The 27,311-nt window shown below is 38.3% G+C and overlaps 1 protein-coding gene across 1 annotated transcript in view; it reads right to left on the bottom strand.

Annotated features, from left to right (window-relative positions):
• SLC27A6 (solute carrier family 27 member 6) overlaps window positions 1-26,867 on the bottom strand; it is a 70,720-nt gene extending 43,853 nt beyond the window's left edge. The window contains exons 1-2 of the mRNA XM_059174479.1: window positions 25,360-26,867; window positions 13,925-14,128 (exon numbers count right to left, since the gene is read on the bottom strand). Coding sequence (XP_059030462.1) covers window positions 13,925-14,128; window positions 25,360-25,840 — 685 coding nt within the window. The 5' untranslated portion in view covers window positions 25,841-26,867. The remainder of the gene's footprint in view (window positions 1-13,924; window positions 14,129-25,359) is intronic.
• Window positions 26,868-27,311: the final 444 nt, after the last annotated feature.

Raw genomic sequence — 27,311 nt, 5'->3', positions numbered from 1 at the left:
AAAGAAAGAACAAGAACCATATGATACTCTCAATAGATGCTGAAAAAGCATTTGACAAAGTACAACATCCCTTCCTGATCAAAACTCTTCAAAGTGTAGGGATAGAGGGCACATACCTCAATATCATCAAATCCATCTATGAAAAACCCACCGCAAATATCATTCTCAATGGAGAAAAACTGAAAGCTTTTCCGCTAAGGTCAGGAACACGGCAGGGATGTCCATTATCACCACTGCTATTCAACATCGTACTAGAGGTCCTAGCCTCAGCAATCAGACAACAAAAGGAAATTAAAGGCATCCAAATCGGCAAAGAAGAAGTCAAATTATCACTCTTCGCAGATGATATGATACTATATGTGGAAAACCCAAAAGACTCCACTCCAAAACTGCTAGAACTTATACAGGAATTCAGTAAAGTGTCAGGATATAAAATCAATGCACACAAATCAGTTGCATTTCTCTACACCAACAGCAAGACAGAAGAAAGAGATATTAAGGAGTCAATCCCATTCACAATTGCATCCAAAACCATAAGATACCTAGGAATAAACCTAACCAAAGAGACACAGAATCTATACTCAGAAAACTATAAAGTTCTCATGAAAGAAATTGAGGAAGACACAAACAAATGGAAAAATGTTCCATGCTCCTGGATTGGAAGAATAAATATTGTGAAAATGTCTATGCTACCTAAAGCAATCTACACATTTAATGCAATTCCTATAAAAGTACCATCCATCTTTTTCAAAGAAATGGAACAAATAATGCTAAAATTTATATGGAACCAGAAAAGACCTCGAATAGCCAAAGGGATATTGAAAAAGAAAGCCAACGTTGGTGGCATCACAATTCCGGACTTTAAGCTCTATTACAAAGCTGTCATCATCAAGACAGCATGGTACTGGCACAAAAACAGACACATAGATCAATGGAACAGAATAGAGAGCCCAGAAATAGACCCTCAAATCTATGGTCAACTAATCTTCGACAAAGCAGGAAAGAATGTCCAATGGAAAAAAGACAGCCTTTTCAATAAATGGTGTTGGGAAAATTGGACAGCCACATGCAGAAAAATGAAATTGGACCATTTCCTTACACCACACACAAAAATAGACTCAAAATGGATGAAGGATCTCAATGTACGAAAGGAATCCATCAAAATCCTTGAGGAGAACACGGGCAGCAACCTCTTCGACCTCTGCCGCAGCAACATCTTCCTAGGAACTACGCAAAAGGCAAGGGAAGCTAGGGAAAAAATGAACTACTGGGATTTCATCAAGATCAAAAGCTTTTGCACAGCAAAGGAAACAGTTAACAAAATCAAAAGACAACTGACAGAATGGGAGAAGATATTTGCAAACGACATATCAGATAAAGGACTAGTGTCCAGAATCTATAAAGAACTTAGCAAACTCAACACCCAAAGAACAAATAATCCAATCAAGAAATGGGCAGAAGACATGAACAGACATTTCTGCAAAGAAGACATCCAGATGGCGAACAGACACATGAAAAAGTGCTCCATATCACTCGGCATCAGGGAAATACAAATCAAAACCACAATGAGATATCACCTCACACCAGTCAGAATGGCTAAAATCAACAAATCAGGAAATGACAGATGCTGGCGAGGATGCGGAGAAAGGGGAACCCTCCTACACTGTTGGTGGGAATGCAAGCTGGTGCAGCCACTCTGGAAAACAGCATGGAGGTTCCTCAAAATGTTGAAAATAGAACTGCCCTATGACCCAGCAATTGCACTATTGGGTATTTACCCTAAAGATACAAATGTAGTGATCCAAAGGGGCACATGCACCCGAATGTGTATAGCAGCAATGTCCACAATAGCCAAACTATGGAAAGAACCTAGATGTCCATCAACAGATGAATGGATCAAGAAGATGTGGTATATATACACAATGGAATACTATGCAGCCATCAAAAGAAATGAAATCTTGCCATTTGCAACAACATGGATGGAACTAGAGCGTATCATGCTTAGCGAAATAAGTCAAGCAGAGAAAGACAACTATCATATGATCTCCCTGATATGAGGAAGTGGTGATACAACATGGAGGCTTAAGTGGGTAGAAGAAGAATAAATGAAACAAGATGGGATTGGGAGGGAGACAAACCATAAGTGACTCTTAATCTCACGAAACAAACTGAGGGTTGCCGGGGGGAGGGGGTTTGGGAGAAGGGGGTGGGATTATGGACATTGGGGAGGGTATGTGATTTGGTGAGTGCTGTGAAGTGTGTAAACCTGGTGATTCACAGACCTGTACCCCTGGGGATAAAAATATATGTTTATAAAAAATAAAAAATTAAAAATAAAAAAAAAATAAAATTAAAAAAAAAAAAAAAAGAAAGGCAGAGATGCATGTAACTATGAAAAAAAAAAGAATTGGAATACTGTAACTCTTTTATAGAATAGTATAATAAACTCTTAACTATAACATAGAGGATAAAGGAAAATTGTTTTAAAAATAACTATCTACTATAACTTGGTAATAAAATCACAGCATATATAGTGATAATTTGTGACGTGAAAAATATAAAGAGTATAAAGATGGAACATTTGTAGATGAATGAAGATTAATTGCTTCAGCAGAAAAAAAAGAATTATTTTATCTAGGAGATATTTATGTAATGCTTGGTAACCACAAAGCAAAAATCTAGAGCAGGGACGTTATACATAAAAAAGAGCAAGACTGAGCAAATCAACATGCAAAACCACCAACTTACAAAAGTAGACATAAACATAAAAGGAAAGAAAAAGAAACAAAAGATACACAAAATAACCAAAAGGTAAAAGATAAATGACAGCAGTAAATCCTTGCATTATCAATAATGTAAATGGTTTGTACTCACCAGTCAAAAAGCACAGAGTGGCTGCATGGATTTAAAATTAAAAACACCCAATTATATGCTCTGAATCATTTCAGCTCTGAAGACACTAATAAGTTCCTAATGAAAGGATACAAGTTGATATTCCAAGCAAATGGAAATGAAAAGAAGGCAGGCATAGCCATTTATCTCACAAAATAGACTTCAAGCCAAATGGGTAGTAAGAGAAAGAAGGTCATTATAAAACGATAAGGGGTCAGTACCTCAAGAAAATACAGTGATCATAAATTGATAATGTTCTTAACACCTGAGCACAGATGTTAAATGTATTGAGCAATTTAACAATGTATTTAACAGGTGTTAAATGTATTAAGCAATTAATAACAGATCTTAAGGAAGAAATACATGACAGTACAATAATTGTAGGGTACTTTGCACTTGACCTTAGTCAAAAAGCTGATAAGCTCTTGTAGGGAACCTCAGTACCCCACCACCAACAATGGGTAGATCATTCAGTAAGAAAATCAACAAGGAAACAATGGAATTGAACATTTTTTTTAAAAAAATTGACCTAATACACATGTACAGGACAGTCCATCCAATAGCTGCAGATTACACATTCTTCTCAAATGCACATGGAAAAATCTCCAGGGTAGATCATGCCATAAGTCACAAAACAGATCTTAGCAAATTTAGGAAGACTGAAATCATACCAACTATCTTCTCTGAACACAATGGTATAATACTGGAAATCAGCAACAAGAGGAAAGTAAGATCTACAAATTGTGGAAGCTAAATAACACACTTCTAAGCAGCCATTTGGTCAAAGAAGAAATCAAAAGGGAAATTAAAAATTATGTCAAAACAAAAGAAACTGAAAACACTGTAATACAGCAACAGCAGTTCTAAGAGGAAAGTTTATGGCTACAAATGCCTACATTAAGAAGTTAGAAAGATCTCAAACAACCTAACTTTGCACCTTCAGTAAATAGAAAAAGTTAAGCTCAAAGTTAGCAGAAGAAGGAAATAATAAGGATCAGAGCAGAAATTATGAAATACAGACCACATAGACAAGAGAAAGAATCAACAAAACTAAAAGCTGGTTCTCTAAAAAAGATCAACAAAATTGGCAAACTTTCAGCTAAACTAACTGAAGAGAGAAGGCTCGAATAAATAAAATCAGAAATGAAAGAGAAGACATTATAACTGACGCTAAAAAATAAAAACAATCATGAGAACTAAAGTGAAGAATTATATGGCAACAAATTATATAACCTAGAAGAAATGGATATGTTGCTAGAAGCTCATAATGTACCAAGACTCAATCAGGAAGAAATAGAAAATCCAATAATGAGTAAAAAGACTGAATTAAAAAACAAAAACAAAAAAACACCAACTCCCCAAAGTGAAATCTCTGGGACCAGATAAGATACTTCACCAGAGAATTCTACCAAACAACTGAAGAATTGACACCAATCTTCCTCAAGCTCTTCCAAAATATTGAAGAGGAAGAAACACTTTCAAACGCATTCTACAAAATCAGCATTACTTTGATACTAAAACTAGATAAAAATACAAGACCAAATATATAAACCAATATCCCTAATGAAAACAGATGCAAAAATTCTCAATGACATATTAGCAAACCAAATTCTAGAACATATTAAAAGTATAATACACCATGACCAAGGGGGATTTATCCCTGGGATGGTTCAACATATGTGAATCAATAAATGTAACACATCACACTTCAATAAAGGAAAGAGATAAATCAGATGATCATTTCAACAGACATAGAAAAAAAGCATCTGACTATACAATATTGTCTTATGATAAAAATCTTCAACAAACTGTGTATTGACAGAATATACCTCAACAAAATAAAGATCATGTATGACAGACCCACAGTTAACATTATATTCAATGGGGAGAAACTGAAACATTTCTTCTAAGATGAGGAACAAGGCCAAGACGTCCACTCTCACCACTCCTATTCAACACATTACTGGAAGTCCTAGCTAGTGCAATTAGGCAAGACAAAGAAATAAAATTTATCTCAAATAGGAAAGAAAGAAGTAAAATCGTCTTCATTTGCTGGTGATATGATTTAAAAGAAAATCCCAAATAATTAGTCTTTAAAAGACTATGGGAGTTAACAATTGCAGTGAAGTGTTAAGACACAAAATCAATATAGAGAAATCAATTGTATTCCTTTATACTAATGATGGATCAATTAGAAAAAAAGAGAAAGAAAACCATCCCATTCACAATAGTATCAAAAATAATAAAATCCTTAGGAATAAATTTACTCAAGACAATGAAACATACATGCAATGAAAACTACAAAACTTTGCTAAAAGAAATGAAGAAAACATAAAAAGAAAGACATCCCACGTTCATGTACTGGAAGAATCAGTATTATTAGAATGACCATACCTCCCAAAGCTATCTACAGATTCAAAGCAATCACCATTAAAATACCAAAGGAATTTTTCACAGAAATATAGGAAACAATCCCCAAAATTTGGAGGAACCACAAAACACCCCAAAGAGCCAAAGTAATCCTGAGAAAAAAAGAACAAAGGCAGAGAGGTATCAGGCTTCTGAATTTCAAACTATACTACAAAGCCATAGTAATAAGAACAGTATGATACTCACAAAAAAAAAAAATAGACATGTCTACTAATAAAACATAATGGAGAGTCCATAATTAAACCCTGGCATATATGGTCAATTCGTATTTGACAAAGGGGCCAAGAATACCTACTGCAGAAAATATCTCCAACAAATGGTGCTGGGAATGCTAAAGAAATATATATAGAATTATGAAATTGGACCTCTATTTCACACCATTAAAAAAATTTAACTTGACATGGATCAAAGACCTAGACATAATACCTAATACAATTAAACTCATAAAAGAAAGCATATGGAAGAAGGTCACTGATACTGGTCTTGGCAATATTTTTTAATACAATACAAAAATCATTAGTGATAAAAGAAAATTTAACAAATAGGATTACATCAAACTCAAAAGCTTCTGCACAGCAAAAGAAACAGCCAAATAAAAAGACAACCTATAGAATGGGAGAAAATTTCTTCAAACTATATATTAGATAAGAGGTTAGCATTCAAAATCTATAAAGAAGTAAGTCAACACAGTAACAGAAAAAAATCCAATTAAAAATTGGATCCGATTAAAAATTAAAAACAGGGCAGGAGAATTAAATAGACATTACTCTGAACTGCACATCAAAATGTCCAACAGACACATGAACTGATGTTCAATATCACTAATCACAAGGGAAATGCAAGTTGAAACCACAGTGAGATAACACCTCACACTTATTAAAACGGCTACCATCAAGAAGACAAGAGACAACTGGTGCTGGCAAGGATGCAATAAAAACAGAATATTTATACATTGCTGGTAGGAATATAAATTGATCTAACCACTATAAAAAACAAAATGGAGGTTTTCAAAAAATTAAAAATAAATTAACCATATGATCCAATTCTACTTCTGTATATATATCCAAAGGAAATGAAAATGAGATTTCAACAAGACATCTGCACCCCATGTTTATTATAGCATTATTCACAATAGCAAGATATGGGAACAAGTCCATCAATGGAGAAAAAAAAATGTATACATATACACAGTAAAATATTTTCCAGCCATTCAAAAGGAAGATACCCTCCCATTTGTTTTTGTTTTACTTTTTTAGATATCTTCCCATTTGTGACAGCATGGATGAACTGTGAACGATGCTTGAAATGATGCTTGATCTTCCAACTGAGATTTGACTCACAGTGGCCTTTCTATGTCCCAACATATATCTCACTCAGACAACGAGCTCTACCTGTTCCATACTAAATTCCAATTTTGCTCTGGTAGGCCTTCTTCGGTTTCATCCTCTATTCAGCAGTTTGTAGTAATCAGAATTACTTACACATGGCTCAGTCAATGGGGGCACCATCTTACTAGTAGTAGGATATCATTAGCTCTGATTTAACATATTCACTGATAAGAGCCAAAATTTTCATAGGTTTGTTTTTTTTTAAGGAAGTTCTTTTTTTTTTAAAGATTTTATTTATCCACTTGACAGAGATCACAAGTAGGCAGAGAGACAGGCAGAGAAAGGAGGAAGCAGGCTCCCTGCTGAGCAGAGAGCCCAATGCGGGTCTCAATTCCAGGACCCTGGGACCACAACCTGAGCCGAAGGCAGAGGCTTTAACCCACTGAGCCACCCAGGTGCCCCTCATAGGGTTTTTGGTCACAGCGGCACCTAGAACTATGAACCACATGTTTTAGTGTCTCCTAGACACTAACCCAGGTGAACCTCAAATCCACCTTGTTGTTGTACCTGCCCTGACATTTACTGACCAGCTTTGTGTTGCATTTCTACTAAACTGGAAGACAACTGATCTCATATGCAAAGACTGGCATTATCTTGCCTTTATCCTAGCTAAAATTTATTAATTTTTTTTTTCCAAAAGAAGTGTCTCTGGCTCTTCCTGACAGGTTGGCATCTCACAACATGGAAGTTTCTAGTCATCCGCAAGCACAGGGAATCTGTCCAAATTTTCTCATCACAGCCACGTATAAAGATTTTGGGTGAGCCTATCTCCATCCTTGGTCTTGATAATTTAATGCCTTTCTCTTCTTTATCCAGAGGTTCAAGTTTTTATGTGTTTTCTGCTTCTAAGAAGTTCCCACCCATGATTCTTCAGTCACTATATTCCCTACTTCCCATGCTGTTTCTGATCTCATGGAAACCCAACTTTAAAATAATTTTTCAATTAGGGTGTGACCAAAAAAAAAAGGAAACTTTATCTAGTTGTTTTCCATCTGTATGTTTATGTCACTCCTTCAAAGCACTTTAGTAAACTAATTAATGATATTTCCTTTCCTAATTTGGTTAGCTTTAAGTGATAATGAACTCATTAATTTATTATAAACCATCCAAAGTACTCAGATTTGGGGGCAGGGTGCAGAGGGACAAGGAGAGAGGGAATCTTTTTTTTTTTTTTTTTTTTTTTGAGAGAGAGAATCTTAAATAAGCTTCACACCAGCATGAAGCCAGACACAGAGCTCAAGCTCAGGACCCTGAGATCATGATCTGCCCGAGCTGAAATCAAGACTCGGTTGCTTAACCGACTGAACCACTCAGGTACCCCATCCCCTAGCTTTTTTTGATAAAAGAGACAACAGATATGAGATTGTCCAAGAAATTAAAGTGATCAAAGGTTGATGGAGATTAAAGTTGGAAAGAAGAAAAAGGAGAATAAAGTTTGTTAAAAGTGCATTTTAGCATCCCCCTTTGAAGAGTCAGGAAGCACATTAACATTTTAAAGCCCTTGCAGAGTCCAGCAATACAAAAACTTTGGTATTTTTGTTAATGGTGTCTCTCAAACTTATGTGGTCATAAAGCCGTATATATATACATAATTTTATTTTATACACACACACACACACATGATTTTGCTTTATCTTATTTCATTTTTCTTTTCTTTCTTTTTTTTTTTTTTTTTTTAGGTATACTCCACACCCAGTGAGGGCTTTAACTCACAACGCTGAGATCAAGATGTGGTATCAAGTCAGATGCTCCACCAACTAAGCAACCCAGGCATCCCACCCCTTTTTAATGTTTATTTCAGTTCTTTAAACATGTGAAGGGACCTATCATAGAACACACTTTGAGAAATGCTCTGAAGTCCTTTGCTCTTCTAATCTTCTACAAATCCTTGGCATTGGAAGTCCTCATAGGTCCAGGAGGAGGTCCAGGCATAAAGGCAAGAGGGAGGTATACCCAGTGAGTTGGGGATTAGGAGGGTGAAAGAGGAAGAGATAATGTCAAGAGAAATCTAATCCAGAGGCAGGAATAAATAATTTGGGGAATTCTGGGATAGTTTTGGAAAAATGAAAAATTCTGTAAGGTTAAGGAAAAGGAGAGATGAAGGAAAGAAAGATTGAGATGATAATAGCACCTGGCTTCCAGGAAAAGCTTAGTGGGTGGTGAGCTAGTTTTCCTCCTCCCTCTCCTTCTAGGAACAGCTGAACCCATGGCTGCTCTGTCCAGGCTTAAACAGTTTTCCTAGATATTCTTAAAGGTACCTAACTAAGACCAGTGAATAATAACAGAATTAGAATTTGGCAGAAAGTACACATACTTAGACCCTCAATGCAAAAAGAATGGATTTATAGATTAAATCAATAAAATTTCAGAAGAGCAGATGGACAGCCGTGATGACTGACACAGACCCAAGAAGCTGACACCTGAGAGGAGCCTTGAAGAAAGCTGATCCCCACCCCCCTCCACCACTGGCAGAGCTTTAGAAAGACTTAGAAATTTGATGAACAGGTACCCTATAGAATGGATGGTAAATATGGAACTACAAACAAGGAGCTTTATGGAAGTTCTATTTAAGAAACAATGAGGTCAAGGTTATAGAAAAGGGCATCTATATAATGCTCACCCCTGTTCATCAAGAAAACCTTCTAGGTCAAAGAGACAGGAATGCCATCAAAACTCATGTCAACCTTTTCCTTACTCAGACACACTCTATGTTTGTTCAGATGTAGGAATATAATACTTTGGTGATCTTGAGTAAACAGGGCTTAGCATTAGTAAGAATGGCTAGGAAATGTTCACTATCAGCCCAAGGGCTTTCTTAGAATCTGCTGAAAGGCCTCACGAAAGAACTCTCTCCCTCCATTGCTCACTTTTTCAAAGCCTCACTTTCTACATCACTTCCTTACATACACCAATAGCCTCTTCATTATCAACATCAGAAGACTTTGCTGTATGAGAATCAAACGACTTTTCTGACATTAGATGGCATACTAATATAAATGATCATATTTACTACTATTACAATCAATTCAGGTCAAGGTTTTAAGTTACAAAACACCAGTCTGTATTAGAGATTCTTTTCATTAAAAAAGTTAATTAAATCTTTAATGAGGCTGCGTTCATGGTTTTGTTACACTCTTCAATAGCATTATTTTAAAAAATCAAGGCATCCACTGTATGACCAATTCTGTACATGGCTTTGTTTTGCTCTCCATAAGAGGACCCCAGGTTGCCTAGGACTTTAAGCTATAAGAAGATGACATTTGTATCACTCTCCTTTTTTTTTTTTTTGATGGCCTGTACTTCTTTTTTTCCTCTTTATATTATTATGTTCACTTTCCCTGTGTAAGCTCATTCACAAAATAATTTTGGAAGAATTTCAATAAATGCTTTTGGTATTTATGCTAAAATTCAGAAAACAGAACAAATTATAGCCCAGATTACTTCTGCCATACTGGTAGAAGTTATGAGATTTATTCTCTGGAAAAGATGAGCCTCAGGAAACATGAGGAAGAAGAAATATTGAGCAAACAAAGGGAATGAGAGAAAGTCTGCTTATTCCTCCAGCCCCTACATTTGACTCATTTTACCCTTTGAGCTTCTTGTCTGAGTAATCTGAACCATTCGCAAGTCAAAACTGGAAGACGCTGGCAGTCATGAATCCCCCAAGAAAATGTCTTGGATGACGAAATCAATCAGTCCACAAATCCAACTCATGCACACACAGCTTCTAGCCAGGATCTGTTTTGGGGGTTTCGTGTGTGTTTCAGTGTCTGCACTTTAAATATGAACTGACAGCCAAAGGTCACCAGTTATTTAAGGAAATCCTCTAGGATAAAGGATAGAGACCAAAATAAACCAAAAGATAAGAGGTTGTTGGCAAAAAAAGAGACAAGGTGAAGAGATATTTTCAAAAAAATTATCACTAATATTCTGAGAGATACAACATAACAAATAATCAGTAATACAAAAATAGCCTTCTACACAAAGAGGCATTTTCAGAGGTTTAAAAGATAAATCACTAAGAAAGTAGATGAAAAATAAAGAAGGACAATGGGATAGAAAAGATTAGAAAATTAATAACTCAGCCCAGGAGGGCCAATCTTTAAAAAGTTTGAGTTTCAAAGAGAAAAGAATGTACAAGAAACAAATACAATAAGAGGGGCTGTATAGAAAGAACAGCAATAAAGAAGGAAAAAGAAGGGGTTGTAGAAGTTCTTTTCAATTTCCAAATATCTAGAATTGCAAGATATGAGTTTCCAGACTGAAAAGGCCTACAAATTTCTCAATAAAATGGATAAATAAGACTAGTCCCAGTACAAGTCATCCAGATTAGAGACTACTGAAGATTCCCAGAAGGTTAAAAAATTCCCCCCAAAGAAAGAGAAAAATAACACCAGCTAGCATGTAAAGGGTAAGATATCAGAAAGAAAACAATGTCTCACTGTGTGGAAGTCAGAAGACAGTGCGATGTCCTTACAGCCAGGGATAAAAATTGTGTTTAACCTAGAATGCTACACCAACAAGGATAAAGGTATTTCCAGATGTGAGGACTTAGAGATTTTACCTCTTTAATACTCTTCTTTTTTAAAAAGATTTATTTATTTTAAAGAAACAGAGAGAGAAAGAGCAAGCACGAGAGACTGCCTGATGCAAGCATGGGGAGGGGCAGAAAGAGAGAGGGAGAATCTCCAGCAGAGCCCTGCTAAGCACGGAACCTGCCATGGGGTTTGATCTCCTGACCCTGAGATCATGACCTGAGCCAAAACCAACAGTCCAATGCTCAACCAACTGAGCCACCCAAGAGCTCCCCTCTTAAATATTCTTTAGGAGGCAGCTACTGAAATCAGTACAGTGACAAAATAAAAAGTAAATTGGGGCACCTGGGTGGCTCAGTGGGTTAAGCCTCTGCCTTCAGCTCAGGTCACCATCTCAGGGTCCTGGGACTGAGCTGTGCATCAGCCTCTCTGCTCAGCAGGGAGCCTGCTTCCCCCTCTCTCTCTGCCTGTCTCTCTGCCTACTTGTGATCTCTGTCAAATAAATCAATAAAAATCTTTTTTAAAAAAATGAAAAGTAAACTGAGGAAACTAATTTAGAATCTAGAAATTAGGGGATCAAGAAAAAGAAAAGAACTGAAGTGAATTCCCAGGACAATGGTAAAAAAAGGACAGCCAGAGAGTGAGGGCTTGAGACTGAAATCACAGAGAAGCTCCAGGCAAAAGGTGGCCAAGAACAAAGGCATGACAACATACAGACTATCTTTATCAATACCAAAGGTGAAAAAGAGGAAAGTAGGAACCAGCAAGAAGTCTATAGAAAATTAAGGAAGCAAGGAAACAAATAAGAATAATGGTCAATCCCAAGTTGGGGGGGATTTTACATGGAAGGCCTAACAGTGTTTACTAAGTTATGATAACTGATACCAATCCAGTCAAAATTCACAAGAACACAATATCAGTGTGACATTGGGGAAAGAATGTGTCTCCACCAGAGAGAAAGAAATGAATGGAGAGAGAGAGTGGTTGGTGAGAGAAGACAAATCCTCATTTCCATCATGGAAAATCAGTATATACTCTTCAGTAAGCATTTACTAAGTATCCAGTAAGATTCTCCTTTTATGCAAAGAAATGGAAGTGATTCTAAAAATAAAGAGCTAAAAATATTGACTGTAGTTGGTTTGGAGAAGGAGAAATGGGGAAGGAAGTTATAGGTGTACTTCTCTCTAAAATTTCTAAAAATTCTAAAATTTCTAAAATTTCTAAAAATATTAGAATTTATCACTGAGCTATATAACTTTAACATAAATATAAAATAAAATAAAAATCAGTAGTGCCTTTGCTTTCAGCCTGTTATATAAACGCATAGAACAATCTGGTTTCAATCTTGGAAAATGAAAGCTGTTACTAGTGGCTCTGGCTTATTGTCTCTCTCTCTCTCTTTTTTTTTTCTTTTTTTTTTTTTTTTTTTGCTAGAGAGAGTGAGTATGTGCAAGCTAGCGGGGGGGTGGGGGGAAAAGGGAGAGAAAATCTTAAGCAGGCTCCATGCTCAGTGCAGAGCCTGATGAGGGGCTCAAACTCATGACCTTGTGATCATGGCCTGAGCCAGAATCAAGAGTTCAATGTCAACTAACTGATTCCCCGGGCAACACCACCCTCCACCCCAGCCTGTTCTCTTTGGGCCTTGGGATGGTGGAAGTGGTATAGAATGTTTGGAAGACCAATCACTTTCTATTTTTCACAAGAAAACAGCCATACAGATAAACTGGTTAAGTACCTTCAGTTGAAAGTTTTCAAAGCATTTCTGAAATTTCACTGTCTCTTTCAAAGTCCCAAGTCAGACTGAATGTATCCTGACAACCTGAGACACATGAGCACTTTCCAGTTCGTTTATCAAAGCTATTCTAGACATCAAAACTATAGTCTACTCTCCAGTCTAAAAGAGATCATTGTTAGCATCTAAGGAGTAAATAAAAGAGAGACAGACACAGACACATAGAAAGAGAAAAGAAAAAGAGAAAAGAAAACTTTACTTATGCAATAGTAGTTTGCCTACAATACCACCAGTGCTTAGGAAACAGTTAACAGAATATTTTTCCTTGCTCTAATTCAAACCTCTGATCATCTTCACACTAATGACAAAAGCTTATTTAGCCTATCATAAATACCATTCACCTTTTCTTTTTTTTCTTTTTAAGATTTTATTTATTTGACAGAGAGAGATCACAAGTGGGCAGAGAGGCAAGCAGAGAGAGAGAGAGAGAGAGGAGAAAGCAGGCTCCCTGCAGAGCAGAGAGCCCGACTTGGAACTCAATCTCAGGACCCCGAGATCATGACCTGAGCTGAAGGCAGAGGCTTAACCCACTGAGCCACTGAGGAATCTTAAGGAATAGAGAAGCTAATAGGTATCTTGCCAATAAGCTGGGCAAATTTCACACTCAGAGCAACTGGGCTGGATCAAGGTCTTCATTCATTTCAAGGTCTTCGATGACACTTGAAGAAAATCTTTCTAAATGAGACAATGGCCAAGTGAACATGGTAACTTGCCAAGTCATAGTGAGAGCAAATTCATCTAAGTTTGCGAGTTCTAAGATCTAAGAACCTTGGGACCTCTTGAATGCATGCTTTCTCAGAGTTTTGGTGAGTACCCATGACGGCAATTCCTGTTGCTTTGCAAATATGATGCACTCTTTTTAATTCTCGAGAAGAAATGGATCCTACCTGTAGTTCCGGATGTAAAAATATAAAGATGAGGAGACTTGAGACTTGAAGCCACATGGTAGCTGCGGGGCACGGGCCTGTCAGATGCCGTGCTTAGTTTTTCTTTGAGTGAAGTTATGCCCTGTGGAACAGAATCGCTCATCCCCCAAATGGTGATACCTTCTGGGAGGCTTGGAAGGATTTCTTCTACAGTTTCAAGCAGATCTAAAAACCAGAGGTTAAGGAAGAGAGAAATAAAACATAAATCTCAAATCATTAACTTGTGTTTTCTTTTCTCTGCTGGAACATGGATAAATGTCACTATCATGCTGACTTTATCTTCACTGGGATAATTAATATCATAGCCATTTTATGATTCTGATTCAACAGGACCAACTGAAAGGGAAATCTGGTTACCACCTGATGTAATAATTGCAAAGAGGCTGATTCAAATAAAATTCTGGAGACACCATTGTTCAGATTATGATTTTTTTTCCTAATTTTTAAATGAAACTCTATTTTTATATTCTGCTTTAAATCTACACTCAGGATACCACAGTAAACATTTTCATTGAAATAGATCTCAGTAGCTCATTATTCTCCAAAGCCATCTATTAGCGTATCACTGATTAATTCTACTATAACGCAATACATTCAGGAAACTCTGCTGACCCCTCTGGAGTCCTAAGATCATTATGGTTTAGACACTGTTTCAGAGCCAAAAGTTAAGTGAGGAAATTTAAAGATGCCCTTTTCTCTAGATCAGGTTATCCAAAGGTGAAAGTCTTTGAAAGCAAAAGGATGAAATGAATTCCTTCTATACCAGGCAACAAGGTCCCCAGGGCCTGGCAAGGTGGGAGCAGATTGAAGAGAGCGTAACCATCATCCGCAGCAGTGTGAGATCCAAGAGCCACCTAGAGACAACAGTAAGCAAAAAGGAAAGCAAGAAGTAGAAAAACCTGAAATGCGGGTGTCTTCAGGCCTGAAGAACTTAAGAATCTCACCTCACAAGACCAAAGGTCTGGGCTGCAATTCAGATTTCAGAAAGGAAAAAAAGGATACATCTCCCAGAAAGTCTCTACTGTACAGAAAACAAAAGAGTACCTGGAGAGGAGAGGCTATGTTGCATTGATTTGGGAGACTGAACCCAAAATTTTTCATTTGGCCATTAATGTAAAAGAAAACCTTATTTACTCAGGAGGAGCTGGTAGAGAAGAAGAGAGGCAGAAGGTGGGCATGAGTCCCTGAGAAGGAAATAATTATTAAGGTATCCAGCACTCTGTAGGATATAAAAGATGCAGAGCCTCATCATTCCCAGAGTCTTTTGTGTAAGCCAATGAGGCCTCATAGTTTTTGCTAGAGTAGAGACACAGTTATTCACAGTCTCAAAATACCTTTAAAATATAACACTCCCCTATTTTAATATGGATCTCTAACATAGAAGTTTGACTTTTATATTCCACAAAGGTGCTCCAGTTTCAGTGTGGTATTCCTATAAAATGTTGTATTTGTCTAAGTTATAAGGGATTTCTGATCATTACCTTACTTATCTTAAAATCCAGCTTAACATCCTTAGAAATACTAAGAGGTAATACCCTCTGGATTTTGGAATTAATGCAAGGAATGCCAGAGATTATCAGCAACTGCCAAAAGTTAGGAAGAGGCAAAGGAAAACCTTTTCCTAAATCCTTTGGAGCGAGTGTGGCCCAAAAGACACTTTTATTTTGGACTTCTAGCCCCCAGAATGGTCAGGGTATAAATTTCTTTTGTTTTACACAACCCAGTTTGCAGGAGTTTATTATAGAATCCCTGGAAAATTAATACACCAAATCACAAGTTGGTGGACAGAACTGTTATTATAACCTATGGCTAATTATCCCTAAAATCTATATATTACCTCATAAAAGAAATCAATTATGAAAAATGTTATTAAATGTAAAATATACCCTGGTTAAAAGCTCAAGTACGTATAAACATGAACTTTTCCATCCAAGCAATTATATTTTTTTCTAAATTTTTTTTTCATTTATTTATTTTCAGCATAATAGTATCATTATTTTTTTCACCACACCCACTGCTCCATGCAATCCGTGCCCTCTATAATACCCACCACCTGGTACCCCAACCTCCCACCCCCCGCCACTTCAAACCCCTCAGACTGTTTTTCAGAGTCCATAGTCTCTCATGATTCACCTCCCCTTCCAATTTACCCAACCCCCTTCTCTCTAACTCCCCATGTCCTCCATGCTTTTTTTTTTTTTCTAAATTTCTATCCAAACTTCAAGAATACTTACAAGATATATTCTGCTTTGAAGCTGAACTCAATGTCCTGCATTAAACATTTTTCTGGAAATGGAAATCAGTATATGGCAACCCCAAAAGGCCATTTGTCAGCCATCATTTAGTTCTACTATAATATAACACATTTGAGAAGGACTCATGACTTAGTTCTTCAAAATCTATAATCCAGGGACGCCTGGGTGGCTCAGTTGGTTAAGCAGCTGCCTTTGGCTCAGGTCATGATCCCAGCGTCCTGGGATCGAGTCCCACATGGGGCTCCTTGCTCAGCAGGGAGCCTGCTTCTCCCTCTGCCTCTGCCTGCCATTCTGTCTGCCTGTGCTCACTCTCTCCCCCTCTCTCTCTCTCTGATAAATAAATAAAAATCTTTAAAAAAATATTTTAAAAAATCTATAATCCAGACTGATCATGAAGAAACAACAAGAGAAACACGTCAAATTAGACCAAGTAGTTCCCAAATAAAACAACTAAGGAAACACAGAAAATGATAAGGAGTTCATATGCAGGGGGTAGGGAGGCAGACTGGGACTTGAACTTCTTTGAATTTTTATTTCTGTCACAAATCCACATAAAATAAACTATAAGACTCCAGAGTTCCACTGGGTATGTACAGCATGCTGCTAGCTATAGATTGCTTCAGTAAGAAGTGAAAAATCACAGGAAATGATGGAGGAAGAACAAGCCACAAATGAAAAAACAGGACAAACAAATGATCAAGACTTTGTTTCCTTTCGTGTTGTCATTGTTTTTGACAGGTTGGCGGGGTGGGGGAGGGGCAGAGGCAGAATGAGAGAATCTTAAGCAGGCTCCTCACCCAGCTCAGAGCCCAAACCAGGGCCCAACCTCACAACTCTGAGATCAAGGACATGAGCCTAAATCAAGAGTCAGATGCTTAACTCATTGAGCCAACCAGGCACCCCTAATCTTGTTTTAATGACTCTTTCTGGCAATTTGAATGTATAAGTACAAGTCTCTGAACTGACTCATTTCATTATCTTCCTTTCAAATTTCTTGTCTGGAATTGTAAATTAACAGCAAAAACTTAAAATGTTCGTAATGATATGTATGTCTAAGTAGTCAAAAAAAAAAAAAAGTGCAGAGAAAGTTATAATGTAATTAATTCTGGCTCCAAATCTTTTTTTGGAATTGTAGAGTCTATAAAGAAACACTCAATTTTTACAATGAGTGATGAGTTTTAGAAGAAAAAGGAAGTGAGCAGATTCCTAAGAATTAGAGGAAATACAATTTAGTTCCCTTCATAGGCTAAAATTTAATTGACTTGATTCAGCTGACACATTCAGAATTCTACAGAATTTCATTAAATTATTTCTTCAGTAGTCATAGGTAACGTGGTCGAGGATAATGAAAACTGAAATAAAAACTTGGAAAGTCTTGTAGAGGATAAAAAAAAATGAAGATTTATTTATCACTGTCAATCTTCCTTAACAAAATGAAAAGGTTCAGTATCATTTTGAAAGTAAATTCTGAATAGTAAGTCCTGACACAAAATAGCACACTTTTCAATACCTAGAGGACACTTGGCTGTGGTTTCAGGAAGATTTACTCTTCAGTGAAGGGCACTCCATCAAAACTTGTCAAACTGTGAGCACCTCAAATAAATGTTGTGTGTTCTATTCCACACCTCTGCTCAGGGCACCTGGCACCCACAGGCAGTGGGTGTGGGATAGAGATCTGGTTATGGAATTGAGCCCTTCCCATGAGATCCCCTGGAAAGGCGGGTCATGACAGAAAACTGTTGTAAGAAAATGAGACACCTGAATATTCTATGATCCTGAACAAAGTCTACCTCAAAGGACAAGGCTGTAATGTAGAAGGCTTTCACCACAATAGGGTCCTTTTAAGAAACACCTTTTTATTTCTCATAAACACAAGGCACTTCATTAGGTAGCACTGCAAGCATCAGCATCAAAAACAGGTAAATTAGAGGGCTGCCCAAGTGGCTCAATCAGGTAAGCATCTGATTTCAGCTCAGGTCATCATCTCGGGGGCCTGGGATGGAGTCCCAGATTGGTTCCCCACCGTGCTGGGTGTCTGCTTCTCCCTCTTCCACTCCCTCTGCCCATACCCCACTCTCTCTTTCTCAAATAAATAAATAAATTCTTTAAAAAAAAAGGTAAATTATGATCTCCACTTATGATCCTCCAGCACTTTTTGTACCAATTAATTTGTTTCTACATCATCTTATCTCTTATTCACATTACTGAAAACACAACGAGTAAAATCTAACATATCTCTCTACTATGCCATTTAGTATGAATCATGTTATTCAGCCTACATTAAAAACTTTTAAAGTTATCTTATTTTACAATGCTTTCAAAGGAATTGCTTGTAGCTCTTAAAACATTGGCAAACACTGAAACTTTTAGGCGTGAAGACAACTTACATGGAATTCAGAGACAAACGGTTACCTTGAACTTTCCACATTCCAAAGCAATAATCACACAGAATCCAAAAATGAAACTGTAGATCTCATTTCATGCTTATAAATATCATCCTACTACTTAGAGAAGCTCAGCAAGTTTGACATAGAAAGCATGGGCAAGCTCTGGTTTCTAACAAAACTGATGCTTAAGTAAGCAACGTCCTAAGGCAATTCATAACAGGTTAGAAACACACCTCACCATGAAAAATGTGCCAGCTATTCTGACAAATATTAGTTTATTAATAATCATTATAACCCCAGGAAGTCCACAGAAGCACAAGTCTTTCAAGATTTATTTATCACTGTCAATCTTCCTGAAATGATTTTATTAGCTGCCCTGAATATATGTACATAAGTTTGTAAGTGGGCTTATGTGTTTTCACTCTCAGTTGTTTTGAGGGACAGAGAGCATATTTATTATGGGTAAAATTGTGTAAGAAAGTAAAAAGCAGAACACTTCATTTGATTTTATTTCTAGCACATCTCCCACTGCCAGTGAATAATTATTACCCAAATGGGACCACACCACCATGATGTATTTGGCTTGTTATTTTTCAATGGCAAAGTAGTAAAAACCAGTAAATGCACAGAAAGGATTTCCAGACACAGACTAATCAGCAAGTAAACTATATATTGGGAAAAGGCAATTCCAAGGTAGTATGTCTACAAGATTCATACACCATCAGAGTTATTTTCCACATTCCTTTTTGGTTATAAATGGAAGAATCCTCTTTTTCTTGGCCAGAGAAGAGCTAACCATCTGGCTCCTAACTTGTCTGACCCATTCCAGCCCTAGCTGCTGAAGGTTGGGAAGAAGATATGGCCACAATGCTACGGGGGAGGACAGAACAGCTGCTTAAAACGAGTCTGCCTAGGTCACATGTCATATGCCTGGATCTGCCTCCCAAAGGCCTTCTGCCGACAGCAAAGGTAGACACTCTTACTCTGCATATATGTCTCTGCTTCCCATGTAATTAAAATAATTATGGCAACCAATTATTAAATATATACTATGGTCCAGGCACTTTGTTCTGTTCTTTATGTTTAATTCACACAAGACCCACTGATACCCATTGATTATCTGCTATGTGTTACCAGCCAGTTAATGGCAGAGTTAGGGTTCAAGCCTATGTTTGTCTGACTCCAAGATGTATATTTCTCCCACGTAACACTGCCACTTCTCTGAGCAGGTACAATCCCCTTTTAAATAGTTTTGGCTCCTGCCAGCATTCAAACATCTTTCCCTTACAGTGAACACATATTCAGCAGATACTGTAAATAAGAACCCCAGTGAACCCATGATCAGACAAGAAAAAAACCGTAAGTGTATCAGTGCTTAGAACACTGTCTTTTCTAGCGAGGGAACCTTCCTATTGAAATGAGCCTTTTCTTTTGGAATGAAGGTCATCTTTGACTGAGCTGAGTCTAAAATGGAAAATAAAAATGCAAAACAGCCATTCATTCTACTAAATGTAAGTAAAAATATAAAAATGTCCTAAAAATGAATATAGATAGATGTGCGGTTATCAGAACACCTAGATTAAATAATAGAAGTTTATAGGAGCCTTGCTTCTTATCTATCTGAATACATACAGTTTTCTATAAAACTTAAAGAGTCTTTATTTTTCCTCTAACCCTTCCTCTTGGTTTTTAAAAAGCAGATGCCTTTATGGCTGAAAGTCATTTGTAGAATTACAGTGCCTTGATCCTCAACTGGAACATCTGCCCTGCACAGTCTGAACACAACGTTTCAGGAAAACTAACGGGGTAAATCTGCCTGCATTACTGTAAGTTATTAGAGCCTTTTTGTGTGTGTGTGAGCAGGAACACAAAACCTCTGCAAACATGTTGATACTACTGAATCCAAAGTAAAAGATTTCAGGGCAATATTAATATATATATATATTTTTAGTTACCCACTTAGAATAATTTGTGTATATTAAGATAGCAGGGAGTACAAAATACATACATGCAACTAAATCTGAAACTTTGGGGATGCTGAGTGTATCTAAAGCACTTCCTACTTTTGGGGAGTCATGATTCTAACAATTAGCAACATTTATATAAAATAACACAACAAAGAAATTCCACTGACACATCTACTATCAAAATCAATTACCAAATGGACAGTGGTGGGACAATGTATTAGCAAAAGTAATAGCAAAAGTAAATAAGTTACTGAGTGTCCATATGTATTTTTCATGAGGTCATTCATTCATCCTGGCAATATGTATTTGTTGAGCACCTCCTTTGTGCTAAGCTTTGAGAATTTAGCAGTGAACAAGACAAACTTCTTCTACTCAAAGAGCTTACTTACATCCCGGTTCCAGGCCTCCTCCTCAGAGTCCACACTAGAACTTTACCATATCAGTGGGTCACTGTGAAGAACCATACTATACCTGAGGTGAGAGGGGTTAGTGGAAAAGATACTGGAAGCAAGTAGGTGGATAGATGGGACGCTAGAGACAGGGTAGGAAAGGCGGTGGGGAAGGAAGGGATGAGGAAAGGGAAGGAAACACTAGCGATGGGGGAAAGAGCACGAGCAGGAGGACAAAGACAAAGGTGTACCCAGCAGGCTTTCACATCAGAAATGCTAGTTCCAATCGGTACATTGCTTCTTTTACATGTGTGAGCTCTAGGAGATGGCTTGCCTGCTTTAAGCCATGCTTCCGCTCCCTTTAAAACGAGGTTATGGCTGTGATGTGGCTCACATAGGACAATATATATATATAAACAATCTGTAACTCATAAAGTACTTTAGAAATAGAAGAGATTATTATTATTGTTAACGTTATTATTGCTAAATAGATCAAAGAATATAATTGCATAGACTTTTTAAAGTGATATACAAGCATGATAAACATTTTCCTGTTTATTCTAAGTAAAGAGAAAAACATATAGAGGTAGATGATGATCTTGGCCACAGCCACTAACAATAATAATAACAGTTGAAATATTGGGAGGAAAGGATTAGGTTTAACCTAACACTATTTAATTTTGAGTAAGCACTGAAATTTTCCAGGGAAATCTGAAATGCCATTTGATACATCTTCAAAACCATGTTATACAGATAAGAAACCTTCTGGCAAGTACTTTTGAACCTTAAGACTGTGACAGAAAGGAATAAGAGCTATAAAAACATTTAATTTTTTCCAGTTATCTGTATGTGGAAAATCTGGTGTCTGTATATTGCCAACTTTTATTTTACTATTTCTATATAACTGGAATGTATATTTTTTCATAGTTATATGAAAAGGGGGCTGACAGCCTCAGAAACAATTAGACTATATTATATAGTACAGCACAGTCTTGTATCAGAGATCAGTTTTTGAATCTTTGCTCTGCAAACTAAGTTGTGTTAAACTAGACATCCTCAGTGAACTTCTTTTCCTCTGCTGCCAATATATAGCTCTGTACCTGCCTCTCAGAAGCAATGAGAGTATCTTTACATAATCAGCCTTGAGTAAAGGGCAACTGTTAATATTTTTATTAATGATAGTAACAATTTGGTAGATGAGCTGATATATTTTGCTTTGACTTATTCCTTTTTTTTTTTAAGATTTTATTTATTTATTTGACAGAGAGGAAGAACACAAGTAGGCAGAGTGGCAGGCAGAGAAAGAGGGAGAAGTAGGCTCCCCACTGAGCAGGGAGCCCAATGAGGCTCGATCCCAGGACCCCAGGATCATGACCTGAGCTGAAAACAGCCACTTAACCGACTGAGCCACCCAGGTGCCCCTGCTTTGACTTATTCCTGAAGACAGAATCATAAGACATTATTTGGCTCAGCTTGAAATCCCCTTGATTTCAGTTCAGTTCATGATCTCAGGGTCCTGAGATGGAGCCTGGTTTTGGGCTCCACACTCAGCAGGGAGTCTGCTTGAGATTCTCTCCCTCTACCCCTCCCCTCTGCTCACTCTGTCCCTCACTCTAAGTAAATAAATAAGTAAATACAATATTTAAAAAAAAAAGACATTATCTGGCCTGCCTATAAAACCTGTTTGAAGCCAGTTATATACAACTTCTGGAAAGTAAAATGTTGTTAAAATATACCAAAGTAAGGTGTTCGAGGTCCTATGCCAAACTATTTACTAGCCTTTTTTATAACTAACTAACTTATAGCTATCTAATTAGATTGTATCAGCAAAATTCAAGTAAGCTCCCTTATTAAAAGCCTAAGATGACTTTATAATAATAATAACAGCAATTATTTCAATTCACTACAGCTCCAGTTAGTACATACAAGCCACTCAGCCAGTCATTTTACAAAAGCTACATCATTTAATCTCAAAATTACATTGTGAAGTAGATTGGTATTGTCACCATTTAACAACAAAGTAAAATGAGACCCAGGGCACCTGATGACCTTTTCCTCAATGACACAGCTAAGAAGTGGTAGACCATATATGAAATACAAATCTGTCTGGTTTATCTCCATTTAAACCCTCTGACTGATTTCTTTCTCAATGCATTTCCCCTGGGGATATAATGGTTTAATGACACATCTCCATTAGAAACATTCCACGAGGACCTAAGACCTCTAAAATTTAAAGCTCTAAAAACTGTATGTATATATTTTTCAATAATTTGACTCAAGATGCCAAGAATACACTATATTGGGCTAAGAGCTTCTAATACAGAAAAGTCCCCTTGATAAGCCACATCTTACCAAAAACAGAAAAAACAACAACAACAACAACAAAACCCACAAAGCCAAAACACACAACAACCTAGGAAGTACATAAAACACAATTGCCCCATCTTTGAAAAACATACGTAATTTATATATTCTAAAGTATGCTAAAAATCTATTAATAAGATTGAAGGTTGATTTCTCTACCTATCTATTACTAAGCAGGTTGACTAAATGGTTTTGGCTTCAAACTCCAGCATCTCAAATAAACTCACCATTGGTGTGAAAGTTAAAAACAAAGAGACAACACAATTTAGCTATTGGCAAGCAAAACTTTCACACAAGTAGAACTGCAAAATTAATTGGTCCTAATTAGGCAACCACTCAGTCAAGAGCAAAGTTTGTTCTTTGCTGAGAGGTAACCAGCCCTATTTACTCTGAGAGGAATCCCTCAGGAGGCTGGCTATAGGATGTTTTTCAGGTTGGCTTCAATAACATGGCCACCAAAATCTTTTTAGGGATAACCTGACCCTCTTAGTTTACTCTTGTAAAAGGAATTTGTGGCTTCATCAATTTTTAGCACAACCTGATTTGAATTTGCTCTAGAAATTGCTATCTAAATTAGATTGAGCAATAAAATGTTAGATTATATCCAGAAATGAACAATATCTTTTCCTGCTGCACTCACATTTATCACTTGCTCCTGTTCCCCATGATGTCAAAAATCCTATTTGACTCGTTTATCCTACTTATTGTTACAGTTCAGAGGAAGTTCATCACGCTAGTTAATCTCTTTCCAAGATGAGGGACTGGATTTCAGTCTTGGAGGATATGACTATTAAATGGGGGGTGGGGGGGAGGAATAAAAAATAGACAAGAGAGGCTAGTCAGCTTCTCCACTCCTTTAGATTAAACCAGATAAAATCAGTGCTTGAGAGCAAATATTTTGCTACTTTCTCAGGTCACTAGTTGAGCTGGAAGGACAAGGGGAATGAGCAGAAATGAAAAATCTTGAAAATCTAACCTTTGTACTATATATTACCTAACCAAATATTGTGTGATATGCAAGAGTTATATAATAAAGGTTACCTATAAAGTTCTACACTTTAGAGACTGCTAATGTATAAATGTAGATAATTTTTCCTTAATGCTCTATAAATCTAAAAACTCTCTCTGAGGTGTTAGTGTGTACCTATGAGTCTAAAATACTTAAGAACTTTCACTAAGGCCCTTGCTGTTGAGGCTCCTTATCCTCCACCTGCCTATTCTCATGCAAGAAAAATATGCACAAATCCAATAGATTATACCAAATAAGTATCAGAGGGTTATAATTCAAGTCCACTTGGTTGTGGGACCCATCTCCCTAGGTTTTTTCCTAATTAGATATTCAACCAAAACTTTCTCTTTGTAGTTTTGTGTCAATATGCATATCCAAAGCCTAACTCCAAGATAGGAGGGAGAAGACTAGAACCTACTCAAGGTTAAAAAAAAAATAATAATAAAAGGCGCGGCTAGGGTGAGAGAGTCAGCCAAGAGCCCGCCCACTGGCTGGGAGATGAAAACCTAACCTTGCTAGGCAAATCCTAGCTTGCAAGCTGTGCAAAGTAAGAGCAGACAAGAAGATAAGAATTCACTCAATTCAGATTAAACATATTTGTTCTTCAACTGTAGTCAATCTTGAGAGTGTTACTCCTAGAGGCAGGCAGGTATTCCACCATGAAATCAAGGTATATATTCTACGTGTCACATAATTTGGTCAGATAGGACAAAATTAAAAACTTATCAAGTTCTTACATTCAACTGAAGGCATCAATAACAGTAATACCGCCTCCCTCTCCCAAAGCAGTAAGAAGCAGAGAATTCAGAAAAGTTTTTGAACTTGTCTTGGTATTATCTACAAGAGAGTGAGTGATGTTAAATTAACGGAAGAGGGGAAATTAAACCGCCAGTCACAGAACTGTAAAAACTGTAAAAAGGTTTTGTATCCTTACTACCACATTTCATCACACACGCAAAGCATTATCTGTGAACTGTTCTATCAAAGAAGGGCGCGGAGGGGGGAGCCCTCATCCCTTATTTTACCTGCGCCTACCACGAGAGCTCGGGGCTCACAGCTGCGGATACAGTGCAGCAAGCAGTTGGAGCGAATGTTGGAATTGAGGAAGGCCACCACGCAGCCCAGCTTGGCCAAGCCGAACCACACGTGGACGAAGTCAGGCTCATTGCTCATCAGAAGAGCCACCGTGTCCCCCCTTTTCAGCGTGGAATGGTTCAGAAAGACGTGAGCCACTTTGCTACTCCTTTTGTCTACATCCTGATAGGTGTGGATGTCCCCCTCATAGATGATGAAAGGTTTCTGGGGCTGCTTCTTGGCAAGACTCAGGAATTTATCCAGGACTGTGAACAGCTCCCCTTTCAGGACGTACTTCTCCATCCGAATTCCATAGCGTACCACCTTCAGCAGGAACCAGAAATCGTCCCAGAAGTAAGGGAACAGGAGTTTCTGCAAGAAATGCAGGAAGACTAACCCAGCCGCTAGTCCTGTTAAACATGACAGGAGCATGGAGGCCACCGGGATAGAAGGCAGCTCGGATACCAGCCCTTCTCTCCAAAAGCAGGTCGTCGGGGCTACAGCCTGGTACCTGCAGTTCGCGCCAGACTTTCCGGGACGGAGAGGGTAATCTTGAGAAACAGAATCAGAAGTGTGCACAGTAGAGGTCACCCCAACAGATGCCGGGGATAAGGCTTGGGTCACCTGGCGGATGAGGGGACAGCGAACGAAATCAACGCGGGCACTTGCAGGGTCCACGGAATCTAGGAGCCCAGATCAGCGCCCCTGCCTGACAAAAGCCCCGACGGTGGCCCGCGCCCTGCGAGGTCCTCTGGCCCTCTCCAGCCCTCTCCCCGCAGGCTGGGTCAGTCCCTGGAGCCTCTGTGGCCCTCAGTAAGTCCCACCACCCACAGGAGAACTATGTCCAGAGGGCAGATGCTCTTCTTCTGAGGGTAGACTTTCCGGCGGCTGCAACTTAAAGGCTGAACTCGAGCCTGGAGAAGGCGGGGTGGCGACGGCTGAGAAAGGCAGCGGCTTCCTCTCTTAACGCGCCAGAAACCGCGAGGAGTCTGGGCCACGCCTGGGTCTGGGATGCCCCACGTCTAGAGAGATCCGGGTCCGAGCCCCGCCCCCGCTCCGCCCCGCGCCCCACAGCCGGGCTCCCAGGGACTCCGGCCGACGCACGGGTCCCGGGCGAGCTGCTTCCCGGCGATCGCGGTGCGGGCAGGGAGTAGTTGCCTCCAGCCCCGGTCGCAGATCCCCTCCGACAGTTCTTCCGCTGGTGTATCTCTCCCCCGAGTCACCGCGGAGGTGTTCGCTTACCGCCCACCTCCAGGCTTCCAGCCAAGCCCTGCTCCGAGCGCCGCGGCTGGAACGGCTTGGGCCCCTTCGCTGCCTCCTCCCCGGGCGCGCGTCCCGTCACCCCGTCAAGTGTGCAGTGACTGGGGCCTCTGCGGGAGAAAGGACCGTCCCTGGAGGGAAAGTCAGCAGCCCAGAAGTCGTGGCAAGAGTGGAGGACAACCAGGCTGCTGGAATTAGGGCGAGGGAGTTCATTCACTAAGCAATAAAGGGAACTAAACTTAACTAGATTAACTAGAGGTCGGAGAGGAGATTGGAAGAATAAATATATACATATATCCCGGCGGAAAGAGAGAGAGAAAACAACAGAAAAGCTGTCTGAATTGGTCAGGTCAAGGGATATTTGAACTCTGATTATAAAACACAAAACTGTGTTGTTGTTCTACAAAAAGTACTTTTAAAAAACCTACAGGTTGAAATTTTATCCTTAAAATGCCTAGAAGCACTTTTTACAAAATCTTACAGAAATATTGATTGATGTAGAAGCTTAAGTCCATACACACACACACACACACACCATTTTTTATTTTTTTTTTTAATGTAAGATACTATTGGGCGCCTGGGTGACTCAGTCAGTTACGGATCCTGCTCTTGATTTTGGCTCAGGTCAGGATCTCAGGTTCTT

This window comes from Mustela lutreola, chromosome 5 (assembly GCF_030435805.1).
Source record: "Mustela lutreola isolate mMusLut2 chromosome 5, mMusLut2.pri, whole genome shotgun sequence".
Lineage (NCBI taxonomy): Eukaryota > Metazoa > Chordata > Mammalia > Carnivora > Mustelidae > Mustela > Mustela lutreola.
Note: the sequence above shows the minus strand (reverse complement) of the source record. Positions and strands in the feature narration are given on the sequence as shown.